General features: G+C 39.3%; 1 protein-coding gene across 1 annotated transcript in view; it reads right to left on the bottom strand.

Annotated features, from left to right (window-relative positions):
• The window catches only part of LOC127647742 (corticotropin-releasing factor receptor 1-like), a 197074-nt gene extending 183569 nt beyond the window's left edge, over positions 1-13505 (bottom strand). The window contains exon 1 of the mRNA XM_052132185.1: positions 13303-13505. Coding sequence (XP_051988145.1) covers positions 13303-13326 — 24 coding nt within the window. The 5' untranslated portion in view covers positions 13327-13505. The remainder of the gene's footprint in view (positions 1-13302) is intronic.
• Positions 13506-14379: the final 874 nt, after the last annotated feature.

Raw genomic sequence — 14379 nt, 5'->3', positions numbered from 1 at the left:
GTTTTTAGTAAACTGTGAGGGACATGATGTGGGTGACTTGACTCAATGAAGTTCATGATTTTAAGTTTTTAACCACAACGAAACATCGATGCGAGCACAAATGGTGCATGCAATTCTACCAGTTGTCAGGTCCAGTGCCATGCGAAACTGCCTTGTTAAGTTTCTATTACATTAGATACATACCTGTCTTTATGTTTTCGTCATGCCAGCCACCTCAGTAATTTATGTTATACAGTAGTATTTTCTAGTATTTGTGTGAGTGTGTTTTTGCTTAAAAATGGTGAAATAACTCTGGCTATGTCTACGACATCAGGGGGTGCTACAGCTGCATGCAGAAACACACAACACTTTTAATGTGGTGTATGACTTGGAAGGAAAAGAGTGGTTGATAGCATTAAAAAAAGGCAGTGGTAAATTGTTCTAGAAACAGAAATGTCTTTTTTTCTTCTTTTTTTTTGCAGCTTAAGGCACATCACAGTTCACACATCAAACAAGTAGCTCCACGCCATGTCACGTCGTGTCTAGGACACGGCACAGGTATCAAACACAGGGCACGTCTATGAGGTTCATGTGGCAGATAGTACACAAAAAAGTTAGCAAGGTTCTTCCTTCTTAAAGAATGAACAAGGCTAGAGTAAATAATATATGTCCATTGATAATGATTTGGGTTGAATTTAATAGAAAATATTCGAGTTGCACTATGTGGCATGACAGAAATTTGAGCTGCCTTCGGAGTTGTAGGTGGGCACCACCAATAGACGGCGAGTGGTGGCGGCAGTGTGTGCGTCCATTCATAGAAAACAATTATTATGAATTTTAGAACGCGTCCAGTGTGCAACGCCTTTTACAGTCCTTACAATAGACAGTCATCTTGGGCTGCGGAGGAATTTTTGAGTTGTAAAGAAACAGTTTTTATAGCATTTAAAGATTCTAAATCAATATTTTTTTTACTTACATATGATATTGTTAGGCCTAATGTATTCTGATATAAGACAAAGGCAGGCCTACATACAGTCGTAAAGCCAAACTACAACAATCGCGCCAAAATCAAACAAAGGGAGTCCAAAACAGATTACAAATCCCATGAAGCCTTGCTCACTTTACACCTATGTGTGAAATTCTGAAGGATCGAACTTTCAACTCCTATTGCATGAGGCGCATGACAGAACACTCCCTCAACCATGATGTCATCGGGAGTTGAAAAACCTCTGAGATCCTTCTGGGTGTTTCTTCAAGCAACATTACCTGCCATGGCTAGACACAGCTCATTGCTGTTCTCAGGTGTAGCCTCGCTGCACAAGGAAGTAACGTACTACTTAAAACTATGGCCATATAATCTCTATCTCACTGGATGAGTCGAGATTTCTCCATGTTCCTCCGAACGCACTAACGGATCCAAAGGAGTCCGCTGAACAATCCGCATCTTCACCTGTTTGCCTGCAGAAGTGATGAAAGAAGATTTCTCTTCCCTCTTTAACCGAGTTGACTTCACTGATTTCTCCACCAGCCCACCGATAATCAGTAGCGTACCACCCGCTGACAGAATGAGGAAACATCCTCCCTTCACCACCCGAGCTTCGAGGAACCGAGTCGGAGTCAAACGTCGGACGAACACACATTCTACCCGCTTCCTCGCGCGATCCAAGTAAGAGGTTTACGTCTGGGAAGAGATAGATAATTATAGTGTGTTATTCTTGCGTATCAAGGCTATTACTTGTACAGTTTCAGACAAGCGCGTCCGCTCATAGCTGCTAATAATACTCAAGGTATTACTGTAACGTACTGTTACTATGAATGAGATTTTGATTGTTCAGATTGTTGTGTATTTCCGCCATAGCGGGTGAGACAGGCACACCGAGTTTATCCATTAAAGATCCAAAGACCGCGGGACGGTTTACGAGCCGTTCACCAAAGTGATAAACTAACAGCTGCTTTCTCTCCCACAATCGCAAAACCGGCTTCGGTGCCACCACTCTGTTCTCTCTCTCTCGTACTAAACGCACACACACGACCCCTCAAAATACATACCTGCACACACATTTGGCTAGTAGATAACTTGGCGATAAAGCTCAGCTTTGTCACAAAGTTATCGTTCAAGGGGAGACATGCGTTAAACGAGCAGACGGCATTTACCGGCTTCTCTTTGCCCACATTTGTTGCCACATTCTCTGGCCGGAAACCTTGTGTGACGTACTCGACACGAGAGCCTCGTCCACCATTTTGTGCGCATCACTCACACACATGTACACACACACACACACACCCATTCACAAACACACACCTACACACACCTTCCTCTCATGTATTATAGGCTTATTTACTGTTATTCATGTTACTGATTAGTTTGTAGTTGGAAGTCAGAAGTTTATTGTATTGATTATTAATTGATATTATTGCATCAATGAAATTTGTTATACTTTAAAGAGAAGTGTTTTGGTTTGTTTTGCATACATCTGTGTCAAGGGGTGGCAGTTGATGTCAGTGCTGGAATTCAAGCCTTTTGAATGTCAATGTTATCTGGACATCGACCTTACTAAGAGAATAATCCTATAATGAGACTGTTATACTGTCTGTTATTAGTCCCTGGTTCCAGGGTGGTGCCCCTGCGATATTAATCCTTTTTAATATTTGTGGTAAGCAGGGTGGAGCCGAGTGGCATATGGGCAGAGCAAGCCTGGGAAGATAAGTGGCAAATTACTTTCACCTGCGTGCCACACCGGTTTCGCGTTCCAGCGCAGGGCGGCGGGAGTACTTAAGGAGAAGCAGATGGGAGAGAAAGACACAGGAAGCTGTTTGTGTGGGTCTGCCTGTCAGTAGTGCGGGTGCTGAAAAGCAGTGCATATGTTGAATGTACAGCTGAAAAGTCTTATTGTGGAACGCTGAAAAGTCTATGTGCTCTGTCAACCCGGTCCCAGCTTCCTCCTTTCCCCTCATTGAGTGTTACAATATTCTATTGATTTTGATCATTTATAATTATCTTTGATGATTGTTCATTTGAAGGATCAATAAGCTAGTGTTAATTCTAATCAATGTTCCACTGATTTTATATTATATTCCACTGACTTAGATAATAATTAATATTCTATTGAATTTGATAGTTGATGGTTATCTTTGATGATTGTTTATTTAAAGTATTGAAAAGCTAAAACTGATTCTAGTCAATGTTCTATTGATTTTAATAATTAATAATTATCTTATATTATTCATTATTGCTAAGAGCCAAACCCACTCCTGAACATCAATAACCCCTTTCAAATAACACTAGTCATTGAAGACATAAAAAAAATGTGATAACAAAAATTTAAATCTTTAATTTTAAAGCTAATTTTCATACTTCTACCCACAAAGATAACGCTCTCTCCTGTAGACTGTACCCCTGACCTTGAGGCTGTGCTGCTTGGCTCTACTTTGAGCTGCGGGGTTGTTAATTGTGATAAATGGAAATGACAGTGGCTGCAGTGTTAGCGCAAAGAGTCAATATCTTTTATGCCAGCGCTCCACACAAGTAGTATAGCTGGGTAATTAATGAAAGATGCTTGGTTGCAGTGCCCCTTTGTCTGCCTTCACACTTCATTCAGTATTACCGTGAGAGAGTGAGAGACAGAGAGAGAGAGAGAAAGAGAGAGAGAGTTCATCTGTGGGTTAAGTTTGCCAACGTGTGCGGCCGTTTATGGAGATGTTTTCTATTGCCGTTACAAACATGTACAGTAAGTACACAGCAAACATGCACATACAAATAAGCATACAGCTCAACAGTATGCTTGGAAAAGAGGATGTTGCCATACTGTATATTCCATTGGGACAATTGTTGTTGTTGTTGTTGTTTATTTTAGGATTCTGAAGTGATGCTCTCCACTTCCGATGTTCATATAGTGTCTACTGAAGCTATTTAAGAGGACAAAATACATTATATTTTTTTATGGTGCTTTTAATGTTACCAGCATTCTTGCATGATAAACACTGGTTCATACAGTATTTGTAGAGGTCAGAACGATTGTGCAGATTGTGCATAATGTGGTGTTAGTTGTCTTGTCAAAAAGCTGTCAACTTTTCAATTTAAAACTGAATAGAGGTAACAGAACACACTTTCTTAATATTGTACCTTTTCTAATCTTGGATTTGACATAGTTAAACAGATCTTGTTTATTATTTTCAAACAAAACATATATTCCCAAAATCAGAAGCCAAATTTGCTTTCAAAAGAGATCTAATTTAGTCCTCTCAAGACAAACTCTAAACTAATTTGCATGTCTAATCTGCTCAGAGTATAAAAAAGAAAAAAGAAAAGAAAAGAAAAGAAAAGAAGGAAACAAGATTTTTTTTTTTTCTGTTATAGTGCTGCAGCCAGATCAAACAATATGAAGGAATAAAAATGCCTTTTGGGACACAAGTGAGTGTGGAAAATTCTGGATGGAAGACGAAAATCAATTGCAGGGGATGAATGAGGTTTTGTCTCTTTATATGCATAACAGCTGCAAGGTACCAGCTGCTTGTGAGGAACCACTGACAGACTAATTGAGTTAATTTACTAATTTAATATAGGATATGGGACAACATACTGTAGGTGATGCTCACTGAGTCAGCTTACAGAATCTTGTTTATGCGGAGTTCCACCATATTGTGCAATAGAAAAAAACATCATTGTGTGATCATTGCATGATCATACAATTACACACATTTCCATGAAAGAACTACTTCAACTCAATCAATTAAGTGTTAAAGGGATATTTCACCTAAACATTACTTTCTCTCTTCTGCAGAACACAAATTAAGATTTTTAGAATAATATTTCAGCTCTCTAGGTCTATACAATGCAGGTGATTGGGTGCCAACAATAAAGGCTTCATAAAAGTAATCTATATGCCTCCAGTGGTCAAATTAATTTCTTCTGAAGGGATATGATAGGTGTGAGTGAGAAACAGATAATTATTTAAGTCATTTTTTGCTAGAAATTCTTCTCCCTGCTCAGAAGATATGGATTTGACCACTGGAGTCGTATGTGCTGCCTTTATGTGCTTTTTGGATTGTTGTTGTTTTTGGGGGGTTGTTTTTATTTAGTACTGCCCCGAAGAAGCTATTTGACATAACACATCCTCACATATATTTCACATGACAAAACAGTAACTGAATTTACACACGATCCTGTTTAGAAGTTTACATTCCCTTGGTTTCTAAAATGGTGTGTTGCTTTCTCGATGATCAATGACTTTTTGCCTAATAATAATGTTCATGAATCCCTGCTTTGTCCTGAGCAGTGAATATGTTTACTTTTCTTAAGAAAAAAACCTAACTAAAGTAAAATTATTTGGTTACTCTGCATCTTCTGCACATTTGAGTTCTTCCCAACAGTGGCTATATATGAGATCCAGAATTTGACAATTGAGGGACTAATACACAACTATTACAATAAGTGCAAACAATTATTGATGCTCAAGAAGGCAACATAAGAATAACCAAGGGGTGCAAACTTTTGAACAATATGATTTGTGTAAATAAGAGTACATTTTGTGTTATGTAGCTTTTGAAGGGCAGTACTACATAAAAAATATAATCTCTTATAGTCTATTTGTATACATTCTGAAAGAGGAGTGGAAACTTATAAAAAGAAAAGGGTTATGCAAACTTCTTTACTTAACTGTATAGGCTATACAGTTTGTGAAAAATAATATTTTAGATTAATTTTTTTCACGATTTAATCACATTTTAGCTTTTTTTAATATACAAATTCTATGTAGCCTAACCTATTCATATTATGTCATATTGCATGTGTAATACATGACATCACAAAAATTCACAACATTGTAACCAAAAATTCAAAATACAACCCCCACATCTGAACAATTAAGTGCTTGAACTACAAAAAATGCAGTGTAGCTGTCTAAATGTGACATTGTCTGATTTACCTCTGTGCTCGTGGGAAATGAACATTACTCCCGGACGCGCTGTCGCCCGGTCCTCAACCGCTCCTCCGCCTCTTCAGTAGACAGCAGCAGTTCCACAGGCTCTCACAGCCGGCAGTGATCCCTCAGTTCCCCAGCAGACGGCAGCGAGTCCTCTGGCCCCTGGCGGACGGAACCGCTCCTCCCATTCTTCAGCAGATGGCAGCGGTTCCTCCGGCTCTCGTGGCCAGCAGTGACCCCTCCGTCCCCAGGCAGAAGGCCACGCATAGCATACAAAGAGCTGGTCAGACAGTCTGAATTGGTGGGTGCATTCAAGATGTGTGTAGCACTTGCAAAGGGCATAACAAATGCAAGGAGGGGGGTCTTTAAGGTGAACCACCTGTACTCTGAAGGGTATGGTTACCTTAGGCACATAGCCTTTTCTGGGTTTGACAGTGGTTTGTGAAAGTCCCGGACTAAACTCAAGACTTGAATTGTTAACTGGCAGTGCTTGCAAATCACCGACCCATTTTACTGAGGCTAAAGCCAGCAGTAAGAGAATGCACACACAATTCAACATAGTCCCGAGACTCGAAGGGAGGCCCCGTGAGCACTTTTAGGACCAAAGTTAGATCACAAGTCAGAACTGTAGCAGGGCAAGTGGAATTTAGCCACTCCACCCCCCTTCAGGAATTCTGATTAAACCATGTTTGCCTATAGAGGTGCCGGCTTCAGGTGCATGCTACGTAGATATAGTTGCCACATTAGCTTTGAGCATTGATGGAGTGAGCCCTGCATCCAATCGCTCTTAACGAAATGTTCGAATTCTTTGCCGTGTGAAAAGCATAGTCAACACATTCCATTTCAGCCTGTAAAATTAGAAGTGGTGGTGGCGTAGTTGGCTAAAGCACATAACTGTTAATCAGAAGGTCGCAGGTTCGATCCCCACAGCCACCACCATTGTGTCCTTGAGCAAGGCACTTAACTCCAGGTTGCTCCGGGGGGGATTGTCCCTGTAATAAGTGCACTTTGCATTTGTCTTCCCCGTTGTCCACTTTAGTGAGGAGAGTGGAATCGTTGTGCGAGCGAGCTGAATAGGGAGCGCATCAGGATTTTGTCCGTTTGTTATTAACTTCCGGGAAGAAAGGGGCGGAACGTGGTAGCATAATGGCGTCTGGACTGTAAGATCCTTTCATCAAGGTGAGATTTTTCAGGTTCCTCTGGAGGAGACCACTTGAGACCCAGCTCTTCGACCGCCTTTGAAAAGAAGTGAATCATCTCCTTGTAAGTTGCACATGCACGCTCCTCGCCCTCGCTAGGGGAAGGGGAGGCAACGTCCTTCCCTTCCCCCAGCATCTTGAGACCCGTGAAGCATCTTGAGACTCATGCCCTCACAGTGAGGGCAGTCTGTCTTATTGAGAGCTGTCTCAGGTGGGTGCGGCCCAGACAGTGAATGCAGCTCTCATGCTGATCCTGCCCTGTGTGTGAATGTAATTGTATTAAGCACTCAAAACAAGTATGACAACCGTATTCTGCTGAGAATGTGGCTTATCAGCTTGTGCCATGTATAGTTTAATACCAGAACTTAGTCATTTATAAATTCCACCAGATGTGGTGATAAATACTTGAAGCTAATCATATTTTTAAATATAAGATGATACATCATTTGAAAATTTTCAAATCACTGGCAGTCCACCAAAACATTCATGCATTTCAACTATGTCATTTTAAAAGGTGTACACCAATGAACTAGCAGATACTTCATTAACTTCAGTAATTAATTGTGATCTTTTTGTATTCATGCATAAAGTTTGTTGCTGACACGCATACAATTATGCTTGTTTAAATAGATACTGAAACTTGGAAATAAAGTCTTTTAAATGTATAAATAAATGTAATATTACAAATGTCTTTTATGTGCAATTTATCCATGTTCATTATTGGAGTCCCGCTATTGGATTTTTAATTGAGTGTGAAATTCGGTCAGCAGCGGTGATACAATTGCAAAGGTTCTGACCATTTCAGTTTCAACCTTTTTCAGAGGGTTCGTAAAGATTTGCATCGCTAAAATTGTAAAGGCTTTATGTTTTAGATACTGTCAATACATTGATAATGCATATAATGCTTCAGTATCTTTTCAAACATATACATATGTACAAATACCTATAAATACGAATGTGATCTCCCACAGAATTTAGTACCAGTTAACCTGAAACCAACCGAGTCAGTCAAACATGTTTTGCACAGATTCAAATGCCCATAATCAATTCATATTCAGTGAATTACATGCAAGCAATTTAAATAAATCAGAGACAGGTATCTATTCTTACACTGTGTCCTACCCTGGCACGATGCGATAAACGGAAAAGACATAAATCTCTTTCATGTTCCACACATCTGTTTGTTTGTTTTTCCTAACCAGCCATGACAGCCACAAGTGACACAGCATATGACACAACATTTCGTTTGCCGTTTGGGTTCTGTTTTGAAGCTAAAATGAAATCATCCATTATGCAATGTTAAAACTGTTACACTGAAGAAAGGCACTATACAAACTGTAGGCTCTTCTGTAATAACACAATGACAAAGTTTTCCAATGCCATTTACAATAATGAAAGTCATTTGAATGATTGCATCTAATATCAGTTTTCATAACATTAATTTCACACATGGTCTGAATTTCTCCCATGACATTGAGAGCAGAGAACCAAGAAAGATTTAAATAACAAAGTCAAGACGTATACTACCTGAGACTGTCCAGATCTGATTGAGAGAGGAGCACAAGTTCACCCCCTGCATGCAATAAAAAACTGTCCCTAGATGCCAATGAGCTGGAATGCTACAGATCCCAATGCTCAGCAGCTAGGTCACTTTCAGAGCGTAAGTCGAAGAATTTCAGTGGGGATTTGAGACATTCAGCAAACCAACTTCCAAATGGCTTAGTGTTATTATTATGAGCTACATTTCCAGGAGATGTGGCGGAGGAGCAATCCTTTAAAGATCACTCAAAATAGATATCACACTGCTAAATATCTACCAGGACTTTAACACTGAATTAGCATCAAATTGTATTGGCATACAAATAAATAAATAAACAATCATTGCCTGAATTGGCTGTGAGTAAAGAGCAGCTTTTCCCCAATGTGAAAGTCTAATTCCAAGTTCTTAAAAGGTTGTCTGTAGTGTCGACCAGAATATATTTTTTATTTAAAAAAATGTAAATACTGTATGGGTTCAATTTAATATGATAGTAAATAACATGTACATAAAATTGCAGCTTCTTTTTTTCTCTTTGTTTTTTTGTAAGAAGGAAGGAGAATATAACATTGCACAAAGTATTCCAGCAACCACGGATGGTTCCACAGGAAGCTTCACATAAAGAATTGCTGGACTTGTGCAAGTTTTGTTAGGTTCGTAAATTAAATATTTGGAAGATATTCAATGGATTTGTTTAAACAAGATATCTTTAGACAAGACATTTAAAAGTTATATGGAACAAAGAGAGAGGGTGAGAAAGAAATGCGCATGCATTACACATTATGAGCACATGCACATCTGCTCAGCCGTACAGTTTAAAGGAGTTTTTGTTGCATGCCGGTCTATTATTGTGATAGCACAATAGCACATAAAAACAAACTGTGATTAGCCATTTGCATGTCTCAGACAGCTCATTCTCATTCAAGCAAGTGATTATATGCACTGTCAAGGCTTGTGAAACTAACCGGACAAACTGAAAAATGTATAGGCCAATGCCAATCATTTACCAAATATCAGCTGATTTATCAGCCTCTGTGACATATCAGTCGACACTAATTGTTTGACATGTTTTTCAGCTCACTGAGAAAAACTATGTTCTGGGAAACCTCATGTGTGTTTATAATCTTCCCTGGCAATTAGTCACACAAAGACACTGTGGTGCATGGAGTATGCTAAATTATGTACGCAATATTGACCTCTGGGATATAAAAATTTGTAAATGCCTGTTGTAAGAAACAAGGATTGAGCCTCAATTCTAACGCAAAAGCATCCTGGTGTAATGAAATGTACGTGAGTATTGCAATGTTATTCATTATAGGTTTGGCTGCTGTGGGGTGGTTGGGGTGCAAAAACTGAGTGAAATGAGGTTGTAATCAGATGAGGTTTTTTAAGGTGAATTTTAGATCGTACCTCCCTAACCTAAAACTTTGTCCTAAACCTAACCAGTAGTGTCTGAAAAGATAAATGAAAGTTAACCTTAACCAACACTTAACCCTAGCTGATAGTGTTTTAAAATGCACATTTGAAATAAAACAAAACACATATTAACTGAAGCAACAACGTAATTTTGTATCACTTCTATGCCACTTTCACTTTTGTGCGTCTTTGGCTGGACTCGAGCCAACACTCAGGTGAGCTACCAAGCAAGCTAATGACATAGTTGGGTCAAATCATGCAATTAACTAAAAGTGTTTTGAAATCATATCATAGCGTGAGATGAGTAATAGAGTGAAAAATATGTTTTTATAAGATCAAAATCAACAATTTTACTCATGAGTTGTGTGACAATGATTAAACCACACAGTTGTTGTAGAGCCTCTAGTGTTCATTTCACCAGGAAACTGCAGTAAAACATACAAGTCAGTTTGCAATTTTAATAGAGAAACGTTCATTCTATGAGACCAGGTTGTCAAAAAGGAAATTCAAAAGATGTGTCTTTGTGTGAAATTCAATACCATTGCGAGAGTGGAACCAAATAGCTAAACTCCCAGTTAGAGTGCATCAAGGCAGCAAATAAATAAGCCATAGAGCCCCACCCCCAACCCTCACCCAACAAAAAAAAAAACACATTTATAGTTCATCTCTTTCTGACATTTGGGAAGAAACTGACAAGCTCCCATATGCAAACTCTGAAATTATGTTCATCCAATTTTAAGACATTTAGCTGGAAGTCTTTGAGTCTGCAGACAGCATAAAAACCCTACACCTTTTTACGTCTGAGATGAGCTAATTGGAGCTGTATGCTTATTAAACTGCACTGGGTTGACTTTCATTTTACTAGAAAGCTTTCTGTAGTTAACCAGGCCAATGTATTGTCAATGAGGAGCCGTACATCTTATACAGTGAAATCAACACACAAGCAATCACACATGGGATGCTTTCTGAGCTTCCTTCAAAAGTACCAAAGTGTAAATCAAGGGCAAAGACATTACTTGTAAACAGCTGGCGGCTTTGTGATGGAAACATGCCATCAAGAGTGCAAGTGGGAGGGGAAAGAAATGACAATAACAATGTCAATTGAAGGCTGGAGAGGGCAGGATAACATCTATAACACATTCATAAGGTTTTCAATCTTTCTTCCTTAAAGACGGCTCAGTTTTATTCTGCCCTCAAATTTATGGCAGTCATCACCACAGTAAGCCTGTCAATCACAGGATTGCACTACACTCCGGCCAATCTTCCGATGCCTCAAAAAGTTAGTCCCTCTTCAAAGGTGAAATGTCTACTTTCTGCACCACTAGTGTCACCAAATGGAATTACAAAAACAATTACCAATCCTTTGGTTTTATTTCTTTGTCTTGCATTGGTCAGACAAACAGCCATTGGTTGAGCTACAGAGCAACATTGTTCACAATTTTCATTGAAATGAACCTATCCAAATGGCATTATAAGTTGTTTTGTGCTCATAAAAGGAATAGTTTACCCAAAAATTATATTTTGTCATCACTTACTTACCCTTAAGCAGTCTCAATCTCTAATGACTTTCTTTCTTCTGTGGAACACAAATGAAGATATTTTCATAGATTCATGTGTGTCAACCAATCCTATTGCTTCAGAAGACAAGCATATGGATTAAACTACGCAAGTCCTATGGATAACTTTAATGCTGCCCTTTATGTTCTTTTTGGAGCTTGAAATGTGTGGACCCTATTGACTTACATTGTATGGACATAAACACATCATACATCTATCAAAATATCTTTGTTTAAGTTCTGCAGAAGAAAGAAACTCACATGAGTTTGATACAGTATAATGGTGAGTAAATGATGAGAGAATTAAATATAAATATAAATAAAAAATGAATTGAAATATCAGGAATGAAATGCGGGTGTCACATCATTTGAATAACCTGCGGTTATCTGTCTTTCTGCTAGATGTGCTAAGGCAAGGGGAAAGAGTTAAATAGGAGTAGATTAGCAGTTTCGATTCTTGATTCCGTTAGTGTCTGCAACCTTGGCAGCGATGGGGCATTTCGTCTAAACCTATATTCAAAAACAAGTAAATCCACAATACCACAGTACCACATCTTCATTAACTCACTTCTCAGTTACAATCAATAGACACTCAAATCATTTTAGAGCAAAATTATCTCTACAGTTCTAGTCTACAGTGATGAATCATGGAATTTTTGTGTGTGAGTAATCCAACACACAATAATGGCATCTGTAAACTTGCACAGTATGTTGTGACAGTCAGGGTTTCTCCAGATTACTTCGACATGGTGCCAACACGGCTGATGTCCAGATCGACAAACTTGCTGCATCCTTTCAGTGCCAGGAAACAAAATCGCTTTTTCTATTCTTTACCTTTCAGTGGTGTAATTTCCTATTATTTACAATCTATTAAAATAGCTTTTGATGCAGTGGAATTCACATTCTTTAAAAAGGTCTTTATGCTCATCTGGGGAATGGCAAGGGACTGGGTCCGGTCCCTGCTTCTATTTACCGTCTGCAAAATTCAATAGCACACCCACACGCTGCTGAGTCACATTGGCATTGATCTCCCCCGTCGAAGGTTAATTACCTCCACAGTTTCCCTCATAATCTCAGTGTCAAATAACGCCCCGCATTACCTGCTATTCTAATTATAGGTATTTTAACCAAAAAGTTTTCCAACATAAAAATATGAAATGTCACCACAGCCTGTTTAGTGTTCTCGTGTGTCGTAAAGCGACATAAATGTGCTTAAAAAAAATCCAGTTGCCAACATTTAAGATACTGGATACTTTTATAAAGTAGCCCACATTGTCAATTGTATGTCCTATGCCTATTTCGTGCACCTAATTGTCTGAAAACATAATAATAAATTAGATAATAAAATGTGCTGTTTTTATAGGCGCAAACGTGATCGACAGATCGCAATTTAATTAACGGCACATTAACTGACAGCTCTCTCGTGACAGGAATAAATGAGCTCCATAGCTTCCGATTAAACAAATCGGTGCGACTAGTTTAGAAAAGTTTGAGCGGCTTTCAAATGTTATTTATTTACCGTTAGACAAACAAGAGATAATAATACTAGGCTAGGGAGGAAAAAGGATTTATTGTGTAAATTAATCGCACGTGTTTTTTTTTTTTTTTTAATTTTTTATATGATTGGCTGATTGAATGACATGTTGTGAAGCTTCAGCACAATGCGCTTTTATATTGTTAGTTAGTAGTCGTACCTGTGGATGAAGGATGCGACTCATTGCTCCAGTGCTTTTTCCCCCTGTAGAAACCTTCAAACAGCACAGCGCTCCTTTGCTCCAGATGCAGCTGTCCGGATGCTCCGATCCGGGGTGACAGACCTCTGCTATGAAAAACAAAAGATATGCACCCCAATGTTTGGTCAGTGCAGCATTTACAAGTGAAATGAACTGGTGTCACAGTAAATTCCTTATGCGTTTGAAGCGCTGCTTCATTTTAATCAATTGATACAGGCAATATTTCCTTAATTTGAGATTCGGCCGCACATTTAATCCGTCTCGAAAAATATTCTTCTGTCGCCTTTCTGTTATGTCCTCGGTGGTAGGTGTAAATGGATGTGTTTGTTCAGTCTCTGTTGCCCAAAAGACACGATTCCCGTCGCGTTTAACACTCAGTCGGTGGCCCCTGTTAGATATGAGAAGCGTTTCTACATGTTTTCCAGCTGCTGGAACTTTTCCGAGAGTAGCCAAGCACGTTGCGCCTGACCAGAATTCGTTTTTTCTCGCGTCCAAAAATTATTCGTTAATTGTAAACACGGCGGCTCCTCCTCGCGTTCCTGTGTGACCCTCTGTTTGCGCCCCACATGACGGAGGAGGCGTCACTGCGCGCTGACAAAATGAATAGCCGTTCAGAATTTGCGCGCGTGCGGATAAATGCTGTCCAATGTCACTACAAAATTAAGAACTCAGCGCGAGCGGAGTTCCCCGGTCTAAACTAATCTGTGTAGTTCCCACGCGGGCTCTGCGTCTTAATCCAATCAAACCGGTTCACTCTCTCGCGCGCATTCACTCGCGCGCTCAGCAGCCGCCTCAACGCTGAGCTGAAGTCATTTAATAACGTGTTTACCATTCTGAGGATGTCGAACACTGTCCTTGACCACTTCGCTCTGTGTCAGTCCCCTCTGTAAACCGTATAATGCCCTCAGTATGTAAACTGGCATGCTGTAAATGTGGAACTAAATAATTTAAACCAACAAGAGTGGTTTTTAGTGATTTATTAATAGGCCTAAGTGAAATTCTGTAATTGTCTTACAAACGAGTCATTACAGTGCTTTG

The sequence above is a fragment of the Xyrauchen texanus genome, chromosome 8 (assembly GCF_025860055.1).
Source record: "Xyrauchen texanus isolate HMW12.3.18 chromosome 8, RBS_HiC_50CHRs, whole genome shotgun sequence".
Classification (NCBI taxonomy): domain Eukaryota; kingdom Metazoa; phylum Chordata; class Actinopteri; order Cypriniformes; family Catostomidae; genus Xyrauchen; species Xyrauchen texanus.
Note: the sequence above shows the minus strand (reverse complement) of the source record. Positions and strands in the feature narration are given on the sequence as shown.